General features: G+C 39.4%; 1 protein-coding gene and 1 long non-coding RNA gene across 27 annotated transcripts; one reads left to right on the forward strand and one right to left on the reverse strand.

Annotated features, from left to right (window-relative positions):
- Window positions 1-26: 26 nt before the first annotated feature.
- LOC310894149 (uncharacterized protein) lies at window positions 27-20,865 on the forward strand. 26 transcript variants are annotated; one of them, XR_014579599.1, is made up of 8 exons: window positions 6,331-7,345; window positions 10,695-11,011; window positions 11,086-11,179; window positions 13,013-13,137; window positions 13,737-13,899; window positions 14,423-14,542; window positions 15,057-15,123; window positions 17,011-20,865. XR_014579599.1 is itself a non-coding variant. In XM_083823920.1 (7 exons), exons 2-6 carry the CDS (start codon window positions 1,387-1,389, stop codon window positions 14,522-14,524), a joined length of 543 nt encoding a protein of 180 aa, XP_083680046.1. In that variant the 5' UTR covers window positions 27-921; window positions 1,323-1,386; the 3' UTR covers window positions 14,525-14,542; window positions 15,057-15,123. The 26 variants fall into 26 exon arrangements, 6 of the variants coding, with proteins under 6 accessions (XP_083680046.1, XP_083680044.1, XP_083680047.1 ...); XR_014579604.1 differs by having other exon boundaries at window positions 10,695-10,952; window positions 11,106-11,179; XM_083823920.1 differs by lacking the exons at window positions 6,331-7,345; window positions 10,695-11,011; window positions 13,013-13,137; window positions 17,011-20,865 and adding exons at window positions 27-921; window positions 1,323-1,426; window positions 6,157-6,324 and having other exon boundaries at window positions 11,110-11,179.
- Window positions 1,101-3,689, reverse strand: LOC310894153. Its single transcript, XR_014579620.1, has 3 exons — window positions 3,134-3,689; window positions 1,912-2,014; window positions 1,101-1,510 (listed from the first exon to the last, which is right to left on the reverse strand). It is a non-coding gene; the product is annotated as an uncharacterized lncRNA (long non-coding RNA).
- Window positions 20,866-20,896: the final 31 nt, after the last annotated feature.

Genomic DNA, 20,896 nt, shown 5'->3' on the forward strand with positions numbered 1-20,896 from the left:
GGGCTATGGGTAAAGGGGCGGGGCTAGGCGGCCACCAAGGGGCGGTAGGGCCGCGCAAGTTCCCGGCCGATTTTTCCACAGGCTTCGTTGTCTTCCGTGTGGCGCTGCGTTAGCGGGCCCTGGTGCACCTGCGCGTCTCCCAAGACACGGTGCAGGCAGGGCTGCCAGCCCCCCAGGTCACAGCTGGCTGGCGTTCAGTAACCCTGCGACCCACAGTCCGCCTCCATCAGGAGGAGCGTCTGTCCCGAGAGGGTTGTGAGGCGCTGGAACGGGCTGCCCAGGGAAGGGGCTGAGTCACCGCCCCTGGAGGTCTTTAAGAGACGTTTAGATGTTGAATTTAGTGACACGGTTTAGTGGAGGACTTGTTAGTGTTAGGTCAGAGGTTGGACTCGGCGATCTTGGAGGTCTCCTCCAACCTAGGTGATTCTTCTGTGATCTGTCGAGCCCACCTGTAGCTACAGCAGCCCACCAGATGTAGGACACATGGTTACTAACAAAGACTTACGTCAGGTAAAGGTAAAACTGCGGCCAGAAATACGTAGAGATACGTACACTGTGGGTATGAACGGTTATTCTACTTCACTCTGCATGCTGAGCAAAGTTTATTGAGATAAGATGTATTTTTTTATTTTTTTATTTTTTTTTGCAACACTGAACTTCAGAGGAAAAATACCTGATAATTAGAAGCCGAAAAAATACAAAGCTACAAGAAGTTCCTTTTCCTCCAAGCTATCAAGTACTTACATATGATAATGAAGTCAGCCTTCTCTTCAAAAAGAAGAGCGTTCTTCTGTGAAATACAACCTCTGCCTTGGACTTAGTCAAATAGGGTAATGGTAATCATGACAACAAAAATGCCAAGTGTCGCATAGCATCCCTTATAAGAAAACTCAGAACTGAAAAATCAATGGAAAAATCAAGGTACTATATTTGTGTGAAATAAAGTTATTTCTTCAGAGTCTTGGTTTTTAAGCACAGATTCTACAGACTGCCCTCTTGCTGTAAACCACAGTCTCCAGAGTTGCCAGAATAATGGTCCCCAAGCTCCATGCCATCACTGGGGAAGGCCTTTCAAGTAATATTTGGAACAAAGTCTTGAGAGAAGACAAATAAGGAATAATTATTCTCCCTTTCTCAGATTACAGTACACTCAGACATGCGATAACTATCTTACAGCTGTAGTGCAAACTTGTTTTTCACAGAATGAATAATTAACTTGTGTAACTCATTTAAGCACAATATGATAGGGGACAAAAGCCTATGTGAGTGGCAATAATAATGCTAATCAAACACACTGAATTGCCTTGTTTTTCTTTCCACAGAATATATCTATGAAACTACTGACTCAAAAAGTGCAGATAGAGCCAGAGGAGTCACTGCTCTGGAATGGACACTGGGCTCTGGAAACTACTTACGCCATCATCAGGTAATTTCCTCCCACAGGTACTGCTTTTGGGAGCTTGGACCCTTATTTTTCTCAGCCCAGTAAATTCTTCACAAGACAGTGTATCTAAAAAGAAAAGACATAAAACACCACATGGGTTAAGAAGAAGCTCTTTTATTCATATCACAGTGCATTCACAAGCTGTAACAGATACCAGCGCTCCATTATAGGGAGCTGCACATAAATATAATGAGCACTCAACTCATTAGTCCAGAGTTTACAGTCAGAAGCCATAGTTCTGCAAGTGACTGCAGACTGCGCCCGCCCCACTGAATTCTCTCATTTCATCAGTGCACAACTTGCATCTGATTAGCTGAGAAGAGCAACATTACTCATCCTCTTTAAAAGCAGAGGAAGCATCGAGTATTGCGCAGTAATAGGAACACAGAAAACACAGAAGCTGTAATAATCACATAGAAAACCAGTACAGAGTCTTATTCTAAGCAAATGGACATTTAAATCATTACCTGAGCATAGAGAGGACTCCTGAAGACCACAACGCTCTTCTCAAAAGTGGATTTCATTTTAACTGCAATTAACTGGCAGTCTTACAGTTGCATCTTTTCTCTCCTGTATGTAGCAAATATCACAAAAATAAGCAAATTCACTTTCTATCCAATCCATCCAGAGGTTAACTACTTTCATATCATGTCATAGGAGGATCTCTTGCACATCCATGCAGCACACTATTTCCCCCTTCATTAACTTGAAACCCAATTCATAATTTTTGTTTCCTGATTTCCATTTATTTTAGGATGTGTACTTCAAAGATTCTGATTGCACAAATTCTCTGTATTTAAAGGAAAGTTTCACTCTGTTTCCTCATGCTGCCTCAAGCTGGAATTCCAAGCTGTTAAATACCTAAATGAGCTAGTAAGAAAATCAAATCAGAATAAAAAATATCTCATGACAACTTAAAACGTGTAAGCAAAGTTTTACAAAGAAAATATTCATGGTATTTCACGGATGTGAAGCTTCACAGGCAATGGATACAATCGTGTTACGAGAAATAATATATCGAATATTCTAGCCCATTGTTTCTTATAAATAGCTTACACAACAACAAAAATTAGTATTCTTCACAGCGCAAATACAAAATTTCATTATACACTAAACTGTATTATAAAAAATAATAAAATCATAAACTACATAACGCAATCATAAACCAAAGTTTTCAAGGCACACTCTCACAAATCTCATAATTTATTTTTCTCTGTAATTCATTCATGTTGTTTATTGCTGTTTTGAAATGTCAATAAGTTTTGTTATTTTGTGTAAGTTTTGTTAATTTGTGTATTTTTCCTCCTCTATATAACAGAAAAACTTACCATTTTGAAAAGTTAAAAACAACATAATGAAAACAATATGTGAACCTTTTTAGATTACAGTCCAGCAATTCAGTCTTTTTTTTTTTTTTTTTACTAATTTTTTTCTTGTATAATGGTATAACTAGGGAATATTTTTAAGTACTGCACAGAGAATAAAGACCAAAAACATGTACTGGAGAATGCGGGCATCGATCCCGCTACCTCTCGCATGCTAAGCGAGCGCTCTACCATTTGAGCTAATTCCCCATCTGAAAAAAAAACATTGAAATGTGGACTTGTGCACTCTAGACTTGCTGATCACAACACAACCATTTCTGATTACAAATTCGTTGTTTCTTGCTGAGTCATTCTTTCCACTCACCAGCAACTGCCTGCAACTCACAGCTGGAGTCATGTGGTGTATCGTTCTGCATGTATACTAGCAGAATGATCTTAATTCATTTCTGCTATAACACAAGTCTTTGTTATTTAGCTGGTTTCATATATTATGTTCTTCAAAATATTGAGCTATATAAGGAAAAAAAAAGTGTTATAAGAAAACTTTTAGTGAACAGCTGTTCCAAATTCAATAAGGAAACCCAAGTTCTTTCCAGTTTTCAATGCATACACATGAAAAACCTTGTCCAGGAAATGTTTAATGAGTGAAAAATATTACATAGCTGATTGAAATGGTTTTATAATCTGAATGTATACACATATATTTATCTAAGGAAGCAAGAATAAATAAGGGAACAGACTGGATGGTAGTAATTTGGTAGCTCCCTAAGCGCTCCCTTTTCTAACAGGCTATACAGCTTAGAAAACAGGCAGGGTTGCCCCGCTCCTGCCACCTTCCTTTCCCCTTCTCCGGCATCCTCTGTAAGGAAAAGACACGGAACGTAACGATTTATCTGCTCCACCGGCACTTTTGAGGGAAAAAAAAGGGAAAAAAAAAGACCAACTTCACGTGTTCCTCGCCCCGGTGGTCAGGAAGCTGAGAAATTCAGACGTGGGCCGCGAGGCGGCAGCAGGGGAGAGGCGGCCTCCGGCCCTCAGGGCTCGGCCCCGTGTCCTCAGCAGCTCGCTCCCCTTCCCCACACCCCGTCCTCGGTGCTCCCCGATGTCCCTGCCTTTCTCCCCTCTGCTGCTCTGGGCCTTCCCCTCTTCCACTCCCTCCCCCGAGGCCAGCAGGCGACGCGAAACCTAAAGCTGGGAGGAGGGAGTCAGGACTGGCTGCAGCAGAGGCGCTTTGAGCGTGAGCTCAACTGCGCTGTGTTGCAGTTCTGTAACAAATTCCACATGAAGATAGTTCATCGACACGGGTTTTTAGAGTTTAACCAAACCCAGGTTGCCTTCCTCTTTACACTTCCTTAATGTTTTAACAACAGAAGTCTCCCCAGTATCTCTGAAAAATAAGCTTGCTACTGTACCTAAAACAATGCACTTGACAAGAGAATTGAGACTGTGGTTCTCTGCAGGGGGAGAAGACTTCACAATTTTTCCCTAGTTTTACATGGTAGTTACTGTACTTTTGCACTCTTCTCTGTAGGCCCCAGGTATTGCTGCATGTAAATGCAGCTAAATTATATAGCCCATAGTCCACCATAAGGTGACACCCTGCTACTTAAACTTACACTCTTCCACTTACAGAGGCAAGGAGATTATTCTTGTGCTGCATTAGCACTACACCAGACAACGAATTTTTTTGCTAAATTGAGCTGTGTTTCTCACTCCACAAGAATATGACAACAGAACAGAAGGCATTACTCACCCATCAAGCTTAAGTCAGGCTAAGGGGAAACCAAATCCGATGGTGAATGGATGTAAGATTGCCACCTGACTGGTTTCTAGCTGGCCTGCCCGGTTTTCATGTTGCCTTAGTGGCTTCTGATGACAACAAATGGGCTGGCTTACGTACGTTAGTACTAACACGATGCATTGCTTGGATTGCAATTCAGGTGCTTCTGGAGCTGCATTCTTAGACAAGCGGCAACACAAAGCAGGAATAATTGAAAGTAACTCACTCTCTTTATTCTGTACAGCAGTATTTGCTTGGTGCTTGAAAAGCTTCAGTGTTGATCTGCTACAGATTTCATGATTATGCCAGCCACAAGAAAACGGCTTGTGGAACAAAGAATAATGGTATTTGGAAAGGATGCAGTTAGCTGTCAGCTTTCTAATACTATGAACAGTTCTAGTGAGAATAGGAATTAGAAATAAAGCTGTTGTGAAACTGTGGCTGTTTTTAAACTTAAGCTGTGTTACAGACATTTTTTAAAAATACTAAAACTAGTCCTGCCAGAGTTAAATACCTTTTTTTTGTTGTTGTTGTTTTGGTTTGTTTGTTGGGGGGGAAGAGGGGGGGACAGGGGGACGGAACAGGGGGTATGAATGTTTGTCATTTCTGAATGTTTATAGGATGTTTTAAGACTAACAATCACATTAAATTGATGTATCTGTAGCTCTTGTGAAGTAAAGAGGTATCTTTTCAATATAAATAATTCATTTTTCTGTGCCAGCTGCTACAACATACAAAGAAGATTCAGCACATTTTCTGCACTCAAAACACTAGAGGGAAAACATAATAGCTTTTGGTATCTCAACAACTCCTCTTTCTTGTGAACGTTAATTAAAATAATTAATCAACTACTGTGAACACAAAGCTTGAGTAGGCCATTGGAAGGCATCAAATCAGACATCAGTGAAAAAAGTGAAGTCTGGATAGTTACAAGGAAAACTACAAAAGCTGCATCTCTGTTTCTCACCTGGGGAAGCTTTCGTACAGCAAACATTTCACTGGCAGTAGCAGCTGTGATATAAAATCCCACAGAAGTAAGGCATTTGTTTTCCATGTAACCTTATTTATGCAAATTCAGTCACCTTTAGGACTCTCATATGGGCATAAGAGTACCTTAATCATCTGTAGGAATTTAGAGTGAGGTAGCTAACCAACATTAATTATTCCAAGGTAAAGGTGAATCATCTCTAGTAGTGATGACAAAGATCATAGTTAGACCAGACATTCCTGAGTAACCAGAAGGCTGGGTATTGTTATTCTAAGGGAATGGAGAAAAACACAGCATAACTTGTATTTATCTTTATCTCTTGAAAAGATGAATCTTTCATGATGTAAAGTTCAATCAATTCAAATGCTGCTATAATCTTAATTGACTGGTAAACAATTCAAAGCCTGCACTGCTGCTGTTTAAGTGGTACTATACACCATTAACATTATTTCAGAACCTTTTATTTGAGAAGTGTTGAAGTAGCTGTAATTTTACTAATAATATTTAGCCAAAAGAGGACTCATGAGCTACAGAAAGGCATGAGCTTTTGTCATCATAGAACTATCTTGGCTTTTGCCTAAGAAAAATTTTGAGTTGTTTCTCCATTATTTTTTTTCAGGAAAAAAATATTTAGCAATATGCAAAGACAGTAGAGTTACAAATATGCAACAGATGGGCTACTGCCAAAATTTTCAGAGACTCCAAGGAACTGAGACAGATGGGAGCAAGCTGGTGCAGCTAAACCTACACAATTTCAGCAGCTGTGCTGGAAGGAGAGAGATCAACGGTGGGTTTTCCCATCCTCTTGAAAAATGGCCTTTGCTTGCTAGCAGTTAACTTGATGTCTGGTGTTGACACTTGAGAGATCAGCGCTTTTTTTTTTGTAGTACAGAGTAAGTTTTTACAGTTTACAAACCAGCCTTATGTTTTATAGTCTCTTTAAGAAGGAAAAGGAAAAAAAAAAAGGAAAATGAGAGAAAGATATATATCTAAGTAATCTAAAGAGTCACCCTCTCAAGTGCCATCAACTACCAGGAATGTGGTTATGAGGTAACAATTCCATCCTCCTTAAACACGGATCAATATTACATATTTTTAAATTACTTTTTCCAACCTTCACCCTCACTGCCTAAGAAAATGCATGAACATAAATCTAATTATGAATTTACATGTTGAAAAAGGTATTTTAGTTTATTTAAAGGTCTATACACTCAGCTGTTATTTTTGCTACTTATGGCCATTACATGTGAGAAATCTAGGGCAAAACCTGCTCTTGCCAACACTGCCCTCCCCATCCCTGAAAGATCCAGTAGGCAGTTGTAATGTTGGGCTGTTCGGGAGGGAAGATAAGGGCTGGATGCCATGAAATGCCCTCACCATACAGGTGAGGTTGTACTTTCAAAGACTTGCCTACTGCCGCACCGATGAAATCAGGAGCTAGGATGTGCCTGAGATATCATGTCTTTCTGTGTTTTTGATAGCAGTCCTCTCCTTCCTAGGGGTTTCATCACCTCACATGAGGGAAAAAAAAGAAAAAAGAAATAAACTGGGGTTTGGGAGGGAAGAGTGATGCTGGTTGGATGCTGCCACAGAAGGTTCCAGCAGTGGGTGGAGTCCTGGTAGCTTCTGAGGGCGGGAGGAGAAGAGCCCTTGGGTCTGGGCTTGGTGTCTGCCCAAGCAGTCCTCGAAAGAGAGAGGAGGTTTGTCTGTAGTTGTTCTTCAGCTATTTTTGTTAAGAAAACCGTGGGTTTCACAGCGTGGAGTTTCTGAGGTTAGTTAGGGCGCACTGGCTATGAGGAGGGGTGCAGGTAGGTGCCCTCAGCCTGGTGTACTGCTGGGGGGTGGTTCTGGGGCTTCTGTTGCGCTGCCGTGGCTCGGGCTCCAGCTCTCCTGGGGCCACTTCTAACACCTACAACACCAATCTTGTATCATGTTAGTAAAGATTTAATAGCTGTAATTTCCTTTCTTTTCTGATGCTGCTCAGCCAAACTTCGCTCAGTGTATTGTTGAGACTAAGAAAGGTAGAAGGATCACATCAGAGGATAACATGGTTTGAAGAAATTGCTGACGTGGGTGCTCTCTTCAACTTACTGTCTTTTTAATTGAGTTTGGTTGTGATGTTTTTGTGCTATACCCGTATTTTGAGTATACTGGAAGTAAGTGACTTCATCAGTGCATGGAGCTCTTCTACTGACAGGTCTGATTTCTGTGTTTTGATTCTACAATAGCTATATAGTGGTGTATAAAAAGGCAAGAGCTTGTCTTTATTTAATTTTATATGGACCTAAGACATTAGATGCTGAATGTGCACTGAACAGCAATGAATTTTGTGTACCTTAAACCCTCTAATATTTGAACACTGGCCAAATATTTTGGATCATTCAATATAACCAGTTCCTTCTTTGTCTCATTTGGTTGGTTGGCTGAGATTATTCTACTTAAAGCTACTTTATTATTCTGCAGAAAATCTTGTTAACTGGTGAGTAGGTCTGTTTCTTAGTAAAATGCACAGGAGGGAGCACAAGATGTAGGAGAGTAAATTCTGTTGTGTGTTTGTGTGGTGAGGCACTTGCAGAATGTTTATTTCATGCTGAAATGTGGCAAAAAGAGAATTAAGCCGTGAACAATGGTGACTTTATTTGATTCTGAGAGACATGGTTTTATGATGTTACAGAAGCGCAGTATGTAAGATGCATTAAAATCATATAATTAAAGTCTAGCCCCTCATCTTTTCCTTGGAGAAGGCATAAACTAACTTTATAGGTGGAGAGGTACTATCGGAAGAGGTATTTTTTTCTGTGTTTCTGTTCAAACTGAACACAAACAGGAGCTGCTGTAGGTCACTGTGTGTGAAAGATGGGAACAAGCCCAGGGATATTTCTGCTGCTTGACAACCTTACTAAAGGCTAAGCACCAATGCCCCTGTTCCAGCACAGACTAGTATTCTGCAGTAGTACCAGTGAAGAAAGCTAAGTCCAACTGATATTAAACTGAAGGTTTTATAAAGCAGAGTTTTTCTTTGTTTTTTTTCTTTTTTTAAATACAAAAGCCATATTTCTTCTATTTAATCAGAAATACATCTGATATTTGTATGCTGTCACTCTCTATTAAATAGAAGTAGTAAACTGGACTTTTTGTGGTGCTCAGTTGATCTTTTTAAATTTAAAGCAGAAACCAGCAGTGTTAAAATACGTGTTGGATGGAAGCTGTTTCAAAAAACTCTTATCTAAATTTCAGAAGAAATTTCTAGGCAAGAGAGGAAAAAAATATAAAATAGAGAAAAAAATAAGAACAATTACATGATTGTAATTTGTAAAACAGGGCAAGGGTGTGCTTTGAAAGGTAAAATCCCATTCTTCAAAATGTTGAAGATTGTATATAGACAAGGAAAATGAGATCATGAATTCTCATCCAATGTAAAAATGTCAGTGGAAAAAGTTCAAAAAGAAAAAAAGAAAAAGCATGTTTTTTTTTTCTTAAGGTTGTCAGGCAGAAATATAGAAATTCTGTAAAAGAAATAGACAAGGTGTAAAAGAAGCATTCTGGGAGAGGAAAAAAGGGTCAAGGTAGAAGGAAATAGATTACATTCTTGTATTCTTGTTCATTATAAAGCCTAGGGCCTATTGGTGTAGGGAACGTGGTGGAGGGAGTGTCTCAGGTTCAGGTGGTAGAAGAGGTTAAAGAATATATTATTTTCTTTAATATATATATTAAAGAAAATTACCAGAACTGGTGTGCGCAGCTGAGTTGTAAGCCCAAGCCTGGGTGGGCTTCCCTTAACTAAGCTGTGTAGCTGTGCTTTACCATTCGAAAGCAGGCATGATGTAGCCAAGTTCCTGCCTGGGCTGCGTGTGTACAGGGCTAGGAAAAGGACAAGTAGAAGGGTACTGTTTGCTTCCTTACAACATGGGTATTTTTAAGTCTCAGTTGATATTTACTCAGAAAGAATACTATCTAAAAAAAAAAAAGTGAAAAACTGTAAGGTTTACTGGGCTTTTTTTTTTTCTTTAATTGTTTTGAAATAGTTAATAAAATGCTTAGAGCTACGTATTCCTATCTGTTGGAGGATCATGCTATTTTGTAAGGGATTTTAGATCATCTATTTTTGTCAATCATATGGTGAGCAGAAGGCATTCTGGCTAAAACAAGGAAAAAATATTAAGTGGAATTTCTAGTAATCAAGCCAACTAATGTAGAGCTATTTTGTTTCTTTAGTGTTTTGAAATGTACAGTACCATGAGTGGCATAAATCTAAGTCACTTCTGAAAGTGGGAAGTGGGATTTATGTCACTCTGGTGCTCTGGAATGTTCTCATATAACTAAGGGCTGTGTTTCTAGATACTAGATGTGTGACTAAGCAAAGCAACTTCTGGATCTTTCAGAGCTTTTTTTTTTCCAGAAAAATACAACTGGTCATGTGAAAACATCATAGGGTAGAAGTACCAGCAAGCTTTCTCACTTCTCCAGACCTATTGACCACTGGGGCTGTCTGTCAGACAGCTGCAGGACAGTCTATGGGAGCTGCAAAATAATTGCAGCTGTAACAACATAATTATTTTCTACAAATTAACTTCAGGTGCGTCTTTCTAAGCTGATTAAATTTCAATCTCAGAGGAAAAAATAGTTTTTCCCCAAACCAGCTGTTTCAACCAGAGTGAAGGAGGGAGCAAATAACAAGATACTGAAGTTTTAATGGGAGAGAGAAGTATGTGTTGGACATTCGGCACAGGGATTTGTGGTTAAACCAATGGTCCTCATCAGGCAGAGAGAGCTGAAATCCTGGATGCTGCAGAAGCTTGTGACAATTCAGAAAAGTGAGGTTAGTGCTAGTGACGTATAACTAAGGGGAGTGCTGGCTGGTGAATTGTAGCTCTTCTTTCCCTGGTCAGTGATAATTAGCATCTTGCTGCTTCTCTTTGGTTCTCCTGCCTTCTCTAGAGGATTGTTGGCTATTCTTTTTGTTATGACATGAGACTTACTATTCCTAAAATAATAATATTTCCAGAATACCTTTGGGTAAAAAAAAAAAAAAAAGCTGGATATGTCTTAAGCCACTGTTTTTGGTTGATCTTAGAAGTGGATGTTTGCAACTGCAGGTCTACTTGGGCTTTTCTTGGTTAAGGTGTTTAGATGTTTTGTGTGCTGTGTCTTTTGAAGCAGTGCATATCATGAGCCATGTGATGTTCCTGAAATCTGTCAATCAACAGTTGAATTGTCAAATCAACATTTGAGTTCTATGGTGCTCAGAAACTACAGATATCATGATGGATACTGGGCAAAGGAAAAGAAGAAGGAAGGGACTTCCATTGCTAAAGGATGATCTTTGTGACTTGTCCAAAACAGCTGAATGTTCAGGAAAAGAGACATTGGCATTCATAAAAATTTTTAACACTCCCAGTGGAACTTGCAAGAAAAGTAAGGAGAGAGTGTTTTGTATCAAAGTATCTCCACAGAACATCCCCATCCTTTCTAAAGTTAGTACTTAAAACCGTTTCATAGACGTGTAAACCACTAACACAAATGTAAACATGAGATGCTTTGCTTTAAGTGTTCTTCTGTTTCTTAAAGCTAGGACCTAACCGTTTCGGCATTCCACTGGGAAGCTGTGGCCTGTTATCCCCCACCGAAGGTGCTGACAGGAGGTAAGAAATTGGGCAGCGGTCTCTGACAGGAGTGCTGTTCGGATGGAAAGTTCCAGGTGGGTTCGGGTGGGCAGCTCTGCCTGTCGGTGTGGCTGGGTACATAGCGAGCCCGGGCGGGCCCTGGCGGCCAGGGGGAATTAGCTCAAATGGTAGAGCGCTCGCTTAGCATGCGAGAGGTAGCGGGATCGATGCCCGCATTCTCCAGTGTTTTGAGCAGCCGCGGTGCCTCACAGAGTTAAAGATTTTCTTCCACAAACTGCTCAAGTTCGTGAAAGAAAATATCCGTTTATCGCCGTGGGGAAACGCTTTCCGTTTTTTTCTGTTACCAGTCGTAAGTTACCAGTGTTTTTTTTTTTTCTGCTTTGGGAGAGAGGTTTGTAAACTTCTGTTTTCTCTAAAATTATGGGAGATGCCCCCCGTCCCTCCTCCACAGACACACAAAAAATACGTTCCTATTGACGGGTTTTAAAGAATGAAACAAGCACCCTGACAGGTATCACCGTCTCTTCTGCTTTTTGGCCACGATACAGTTTTTGTAACCTATTATGTTGTAGGGCTTTTTAAAATTTAGGTGCGTTTTTCCAAAGCACTTTTGTAAGGATTAAAATAAATCAGTTTAGTAAGCATGTGCACAGTGTTAATGATTTAGTAATGTTGATCAAAGTGCCTTTTTAAAGTGCAAATTTATTTTCTTACAAAGGGTTGAGGAAGAAATTGAATGAATTATGAGAGGATTGAGAGAGGTAATGCAAGTGATTGGGAGCAGAAAAGCATGTGAGCTAACTAGCTAAATAAGGTAATTTTGGAAAAATAATTTGTAAAATATAAAGCATGATTAATGTCACTCAAAACTATGTTAGAAAGAAGTGTGTCCTGCCAATCTCAGATGCAACATATGCAAGGACGCTGGAGAGATGGCAATTCTACAGTGAGCTGAGGAGATATATATATATATATATATATATATACACACACATACACACACACATATATAATACATACTGCTATGTTTCCTTATAGGCAATTTCTCTAACTTTTCATATGACTAAAAAAACAGTCACACGCTAAAAGTCAATGTAATGGTCAGAAGCGAATTTTATTTCCTGTGTTACCGAATAACATTAGTAAGTGCTTTGGGGAGGAAATGTTTTTTAAGAGCTGACAAGTGCCGCCTGCTTATTGAGATCTCTTCACGTTCGGTTTGTCTCACGAAATGGTGTCCGTTGCTAGGTATGTATTTTCTTTCAGAAACTTGAGGGATTTATGGAAGAAAATCTTTAACTCTGTGAAGCGCCGCGGCTGTTCAAAACACTGGAGAATGCGGGCATCGATCCCGCTACCTCTCGCATGCTAAGCGAGCGCTCTACCATTTGAGCTAATTCCCCTTGGTGAACGCTACCGAAAGTGGCCGCACTTGTGCAGAATGGCTCCTCGGCCGTTCTCATTGCTCCTCCTTGCTGGGCTGGTCATTTCATCCGGGAGCACTGAATCGTCGGGGTGCTTGTGTGCAAAGCCCGGTAGCTTAAAAGTCAGAGTGCGCAGTTGACACATGAGAAGCCGCGGTGCTGATGCACTTTCTGCTTCGTTAGTTTGATAAAGTGATACTCGGGCAAAGAAACTTGTAAATCTAGAAAGTACACTGTTAGTAGTCACTGAATGGCGATGTTGTTTTTCTTCCTTGTGTTTTTTGTCTTACTTTCTTTTCCAACTTTATCTTCTGTTAATATTCCAAGTAGGTGTGTGTAAATCACAAATATAATGGTTTAAATACTCGTCATAGTTTCTGGAAATAAAGCACTCGTTTATCTCATATCCTCCTAAATTATATTCTAGGCATGTCTACCTTTTTGTATTGACCTTGATGATTCAGTTAAAATAGTTTTGCATCTTAAATATATGGGGTCACTAAAAACACTTCAGAAACAGAAGTCAAGTGTGGCATACCAACAAATTCCTTGGTAAGTTATTTAGGAAAAAGGCTGCTATGGTTTGGTGAGAGGCTGTGGAGGTAGAATACAATGCAAAGTCTGCTCATAAAGATCGTGTACTCTTAATCCTAAATCAAGTCTTACTTTGTAGTAAGAAGTACTTTGGCAAAGCTCTGTTTCCAGGTTGTTAAATCAAGGAGTGCTTTTTAGATTTAAAGAATAAAAACAAAGTTTACAATGAGAAATGATATATCACTGTAACCAAAGACAATAGAGGCAATGAAAATTATATAATACGAGATTTCTCACTTGCAGTTTAAATGCAGAGAAGTTGGTTCTGCTAGTAAAGTAAAACATGTAGTAATCCAACAGTGCATGCGCTGTCAGTTTTTTCTAATGGCTTTAGCTTACTGACAGCATCCAGTCAGAAGAAAATAAATTATGAAATTAAACATCAGCTAGTTACAACTTGTCTAAAGTAAGACAGTACTTAAAAACTAGCACAATACAGATTCAGGATGAGATGTAGAACTAAAACTGCTTTAGTATCACTGCAAATACTCTCCTATAACTTATACTGTCCTACATTTCCTCAATCTTCACACAACAATAAAGATTTGTTCTTACAGCTCCTTGCAGTACCTTGTAACTGACTATATCGACCTCGCTGGAGTAAACTGGAAAACAAATGTGCAGAAGTGGTTTGAGTCCTTCCCACATGCACATCTCAGGCCGGGTGACAGCCCACTGCACGTCTGCAGCTGGGATCTTTCGCATGTGGAATCTCACAAGGTTTGGCTCCATTTCCAGTTTTCTTTATCTACCCTGCACCACCTGAGTCAGTTTAAAAACGGCAGATGACCTCTCCCTACTTTTCATCAGCAAATTTCACTGCTGCCACCGAAATGGCTAACGCTTGGAAAAGCCAGCTCATAGTTTATTTGATGCCTAAGTCAGATAAGGGTGAGGGAAGACCTCTGCAATAATACTATTTCCGTTCATTAAAAATGTGTATTTCATTCTGACAGTCCATTGTTCTGTGATCTTGATTTGTTACGATTGTCAAGTTTTCATGTAAGAAGGTGAGTAACACTTTCTAACTTCCCCTTTAGGTTGGGAGAATTTCCTTACCTACATTGCTGCAAATAAGCTGACCTCTTTAATTCCTTTATTATTCTCTGTCCTGTATTTCAGCTGAGAAGGCTTTGTGTACGCATACTTTCATTTAGCGCAGGTCACTTCAATGCATCTGCTTGGCAACACTAACATAAACTGATAAAAGCTCATATTACCAGCTTGGACTTTTGCTTTCTAGGCAGTCGTCGTAGGGCACCTCCAGGTAAATGCAAATTTTGCATCATCTTTAAGCTGCTCCACTGCACTGTTTGTGACGTTACTTCCCTCAACGCAGAACTAGCTGCCTCGTCAAAAAAAGGTAAATCTAGTGCGAGTGGGTGGCACCGACAGGCTGCAGGCCCTGAGTTTGTCATGTAAAGGAGCATGAAGTGCCTTAGCATGTGACTGTGAGAGTTTATAGGGAGATCTTGTTTGACTTGTAACTCAGAAACTTCCTGTCTTTTGGAACTTCTCCCTCATTCCTTCTCTTGCCTTTCCCTCGAGGAAATCTTGAAACTTAGGAAAAACTTGAGGAAAACTTGAAACTTAGAGAAGGATTTATTGGTAAGCTGCACCACAGCTAGTAGAAAGAAGTAAAAAAAAGGGTGCTACCTGTTTTCTTTGTTCTTACAAGGGTTCTCAAGGAAAGCTTTGTGTTTTTGTTGTTTTTTGTTGTGTTTTTTTTTGCCTGGAGAATACTGTAGTTTACATACATGTACACGTGAGAAGAAAAATGTCACTGATATGATGCGAGAATTGATGCAGTGATTGGCGTGGTAGAAAACCTCCTCAAACAATAGCAAGTAAACAGTACTATTTCACCCCTTATTTAGATGCCTTATAGAGTGAACATTACAGGGAGAAGGAACATGCATCTACGGTTGAGTGAAGCAAAAAGTGGTATGTATGTTTTACTATTACTGGGGATAAAACGATAAAACCATTTTCATGATGGTAGATCTGGCATGAATATTACATGAGCATGCAGTGTTCTATACTCAGAAGTATGAGCATACGTAAATGTGTCCTGCAAGGTGCAGTAATGTGTTCTGCAGTTTCCCATCATAATAACTATTTCACTCATTTTGTTTTACTCCATAAATATACTCTTTAATATTACTGACTTAACCTTTGGGTTTGAGCCATTGACGTGGAGTGCATTTTTTGTTAATTATTGTCTAGCAAGATATCAGTTATTCCAAGGAATATAATCTTCCTTACTTTGCTTCCTGCTCTGCCCTTCACAGAAGCAGAAGCCACCTCACTTGCCCTAAAGTTCTGTATTTCTTTTGTATTGTGCTTCCTTAATTATCCCTGACATCTCAGAGCGGGGGGAGAAAATAGACAAGCTCAAGGTCAAATGGTGGTAAGAGCTCTCAACAGCTGCCTTGGGGATAAAGGAGCAGTCACTAAAGAGGCCGTTTGTGTTTGTGACCACTAAAATCTGTGGTTGCAGGGTAAAAATTGCATGGTGGGGGGGGAATTAGCTCAAATGGTAGAGCGCTCGCTTAGCATGCGAGAGGTAGCGGGATCGATGCCCGCATTCTCCACTGTCATGTTTTGTTTGTGGTGGGAGAAACCAGTTAACTACAGACGTTTTAGTGTATAGAATAGGAGTTTTGAAGTGAGATAAACCAGTACTTCTTAGATGCTCGTGTTTACTTCTCAAATGCCAAGTAAGGAATTCACTAATTAAATTTAAATGATTACTCATCTTTTTAAAATATATGAATAGAAATTGACTTATCGAGTTGGGGGGGGGGGAAGCATGTAAAATGCCAGAAAGCAATTCCTCCCAAGAACTGCAAGCAATAGATTTTTTTTTTTTAAATTTTATACACCTGGAAAACATGTTTTTTCTGTATTGTCTTGTTTTTTTAGCACTTTGTTTGGAAATGCTTAAATGGAATATTAAAGATTTGATTTTTATAAACTTGTTGCAAAATTGCAGTTGATTGTGTTTTCAGCTATGGAGAGACCAGTGCAACAGAGGAAAAAAAACAACTAGATGTATTTAAAATTTGCAGTTCCATATACTCTGATGCTCGAGGTTTTATGTTCCCTATTAATGATAAAAAGTGGGGGAATTAGCTCAAATGGTAGAGCGCTCGCTTAGCATGCGAGAGGTAGCGGGATCGATGCCCGCATTCTCCAGTGTTTTGTCAAACAGAATTAGAAGCTACTAAAACAAAATATGTAATTATTTCAGTTAAATGCTAATTTTGTTTTAATCAGAGCAAAACTGAATTCCTTCTTTCCTCCTTTGGCATGCGTTGCTAACAAAATCAAGCTTATATAACTGTCTATATCAGTTTTCTATTGTAACTCTCAACTCTACCCGGACAGTTCAAGTCAAATTTAGCAGACAGACAGAATTCTGCAATATTAAGTTCTTACAGGCTTGATGAAAAACACTGGATGAATGGAAGTTAGAGACCTGAATCAACGTGTCTCTTCTCCGCCTGTCCAGCAAGGATATGGTTTCATCAGGCAGTGGATCTTGGCAGGGTTAGTAGTTTAAGAATGTTTGTTCTTCCCCAGCTGCCTATTCTAGTGCCAACCCAGAAACACAGCATCTTCTTTTCCCTTAAGGCTTTTGTGAAGCTGCAGCGTGAGCTGGATCAGGGAGTCAATTCAAGTGTAATTGTAAAAATTGTCACCAACCTTACCACAGGCCTGTGTCCTACAAAACACGCTGCAGCTGCTGTCTTGTAGCTATGGCCTTTGTGCAGGTTATAATCACCCTAAAATTCTTAGCTTTCCTTCCTTTTTTTTTTTTTCTTTCAGAGTTGCTTTTAGAAGAGGCTAGCGCCTGCCACACTTGTATTAGAGCTTCAGTGATAACCTCGACCATCTCTTTGATTGACTGACTTCTAACACCTTATTAGTTCCTTCTGATCCTTAGCCAGAGGTTTCTTTGTGTTGCACTTGCCCCTGAGCCTTCCAGAAGCACCTGCACAGCTTTTTAGATATCAGTGAGCTAAATCTGCTGTGTCAGAGTGTTAAGTAAGCACCGTATGGTGTGCAGAAAGTCCTGCTGATTTCTTCACATCTTCTGTCTGTTCATGGCTGAGGAAGGAAATAACATGCAACTAGGAAAACACTGTTGTTATTCTATTTCTTGATGTGTCTCCTTAGGCCGAAAACTTACCATTCTGCTTGAACTCTTGGGTGTTCCTAAAAGCATGTACCAGTCATAGTAGACAAGATCCCCAGAATTGTCCTACTAAATGCCATTATTCTGACAGCAGTCTGGGATGTGACTGTATCTACTGTATATACGTGACGGTGTGTTCTCCCCGGCCACTTCTCACCTTCGGTCTGGCCTTTGCTTTGTTCAAACACTGGCTGTTGCACCCTAGCAAGGACTCACAAAGGAGTGTTAACTAAACATGTCGCAACTCTGATCTGTTAACAAGAAGTTGTGCTAGTAAAAGCCTGCTTTATACTAGGAAAAAGATTTGTATGATAACACTTATGAAAGAATTGGACCACAGAACCACAACAAAAATATGGGTTTTATAATCAGGTTTATAAAGGAAATAATTTAACCTGAAGATGTAGCAAAGATCTCCTAACAGGCGATGGTTATATTGCAGTGGTTCCCTTCTAAGATTTCCTCTTAATACAGTAATTGGAAACTCTGCTCTTCGTTAGAAACGGTGCTCAAATTTAGGCAAAAGCTATCCAAACCCGCTCTTACCCCATCTGGTTGAGAAGTGGGATGTGAACAAGAGTCGTGGATCAAACCAAGTGTATGTTTTCTCTGTGACCAAAATACAGGACACGGAGGGAGCACTTTAGGGTTCAACAAAACATTAAGTAATTATTTAAATAGGTCCCCTGCTCAGATTTTATGACTATTTTAAAAATACGTTTCACAGTAGCAAATACAACACTGTTTTCCTTATCAATTTGGAGCCCACAGATGCCAGTCACAACAGGAGCCTGGCTTTAGTTAGTCTATAGACAAGCTGTACTCCTGAAACCTTACAACTTCAATTAAATAGCTTTTTGGTTTTGAGCATTAAATAATTCAAGCTGGTGTTAGGCTGAATGTAAATGTTGTTATAAAGCAGCCATAAAAACTGATTGGATGACAGCTTCCATATTGACTGTCAGTTTACCTAATGGATGATGAATCTCATGCTTTTTAAGTGAACTATGCACGCATTTTTTCAAGACTGTGTGGTCTTGCAGAGTCAGTAACAAACAACTGCACAATGCTTACTTTCTTCAGTCCATAGTGCTGTATCCAGATGGTAAGTCACACAGCAGCCCTAAGATAACGACTACAGAAACATACTCTACGAGTGGGACAGAATCGTTTTCCTAACCAGCTGTTCGACATGCAACCTTCAGTACAATTTCTTCTTTTCCAGAAACAATCCTGGAAGCTGTAGTTCCTTCTAGGAAGATAAAACTGGAATTCCAGAGTGACTACCAAAATAAAGAATGAAGCTTTGATGAAGCTGACTTAGAACATGGTCTTAAGGAATATATCATCTGAGGTGTGATGGGCAGAGGATAATCCTGACAGATCACCCTCGCCTAGGACTTCACACCATCTGCTCCTACTGAAGTGCTTAACAAAATTGGTCATGATTAGGATTCAGGTCACTTTCAAATCAAATCTCATTGCAGAGAAATGAAGCGTACCTTTGAAGCCAGTAACAGTGGTAGCAAATGACATTTTTCAGTTTATCATATGTTAGTTTTCACCCCCCTAGGATAACTGGTGATTGCATTGTGTGCTAGAAAAATAGAAGTTTACCGTTGCATTTCACTTAACCAGCAGCTTTTCTTTATAACGTTAGACAAGGTAGCAGACTGCTTAAGTCACTTTTAGAGGTCATCATTTATTACAAAAATTTCTGCTAGTAGGAATGTAACTTTTTATCATGTCTTTTGTAGAACGTACAGAAGACTTCAATGCCTTTCTTCTCGGTTGTTTCTGACGTTATGAATGTTAAGTTTCTGGCTGGAACTCTTCTCCCTGATCAGACTTCACTGAAACTTCATCCGACTTGGGTTTAAATGAGTTTAGTTAAAACTAACAGCACAGGGTAAATAAAGCAGGAAATTAGGACATGCAGAGAGTTTGAAACTATCACACAGAGTAAAGAAAATATTCTCAAATCTAAGTAAGTCACTTAGATCTTCCTTTTGGTCTCTGTACGTTTCACATTAGTGTATGGGTGTTTAAGGTCTTTTATGGATTAAGATCTAATCTGTTTTTCACTAAGCAAGACTACTTACAAGCATTACCATTCTATATCCACCTAACCACAAGTGGCACTTGTACTCCTTGATAATCAAAAAAACAACAACAAGCCAACAAAAAAAACTGTTGGAAAACAAGTCATCGATTACTGTGTAAAAGATATAAGAGCCACCTAGTGGGGTTATTCTGTAAGTGACACTGTGAACACTAAACGGAATAATGTTTTTGATGTTTCTTTTTAATACAAATGTAAGTAGTCATCTTAAATTGGAAAGGAGCTAAAATCTAATTTACAAACAAAACTTTCTTCAATTTCCTGGAACCCTTGATTTTACAGATATACAATTTCGTTTACGTTTAGAAACAGAGGGTAAACAGATCAATCTATGTTCAACAGTACTAGTTTCCATCCTGACAAACAATTTTAACTTAAGGAATGTTGGTGCTGTAGCCACATATATCACTAGGTTTGAATCCTTGGGCTTTGTGCATTTATTAATTTTTAAGACTTTGTCTTAAGAAGCATAATTAAGAAAATTGCATAGTGCTGTTTCATGTGACAAATGGAGGTACCAAATAGAAAGGGTAGCCTTGGTAAAACTATGAGAGTGGAATAGCAGGTGAGAAAGGCTTGTAAACTGAGGAATTATTTCACAGGCCAAGTAACGTCCGTGGAAAAAGTATGCAAGTGATAGCTTTCAAAAGGTAAGTGAAAGATAATTGCTTACAATTGTACCAGTCTCTCATAAAAGGTAATTGAAATAAAGGTTTGTTACAACAGGGAAAGGAAAGAAGAGGTCACAAGATGGTTACTTTATAAACAAAACACATAGCTAATAAAATGGCAGAGAAGAAAAGATCCCATAAAACAAGTGCCATTAGAGAATCTGATTCCAGCCTTTACGGTAGTTTGGAATTTTATTACCCATGTTTCTAATGTATTTTTAAACTCTTGGACAGAAGTAAAGCTCCTCCCTTGCATTTGAAATGAATCACGGAAAGTTCAGTTACAGTTAAGCAAACACTATCTTGCTTATATAATAAACGAGTAGGCAAGAAAACACAGGTTGTAAGTTGCCCCCTTTTACAAATGAGGTATATTCACTTCAGGGCTGTTGGAAGCAGTGGCACAGAGTACTCCTGCACTGTACGTTCCCTTTATTTCAGTCTAAAGATTGAAATAGCTTAGTGAGCAGTTGAGGTAAGCCAAGTGCTGTCTGCACTGAAGTGAACTAAGGAACTCTTCTGCTAGCTCAACTGTTTAAATTGTAGCAGTTAGTGCCAAGCAATCGCTGAGGGCATTTATTAGTAAACCTGGATATAACTGGGGAAGACTCTCCAGTAGTCATGCACCACTGGGAGCTTGTTTCTTTCAAGACTTACTACATGGTATTGCAACAAAGAGGGGTATCTTAATTTATCCAGTTATATTTAAGATTACAGTAAAAA

Source organism: Anser anser (genome assembly GCF_964211835.1).
Source record: "Anser anser genome assembly, chromosome: 2".
Lineage (NCBI taxonomy): Eukaryota > Metazoa > Chordata > Aves > Anseriformes > Anatidae > Anser > Anser anser.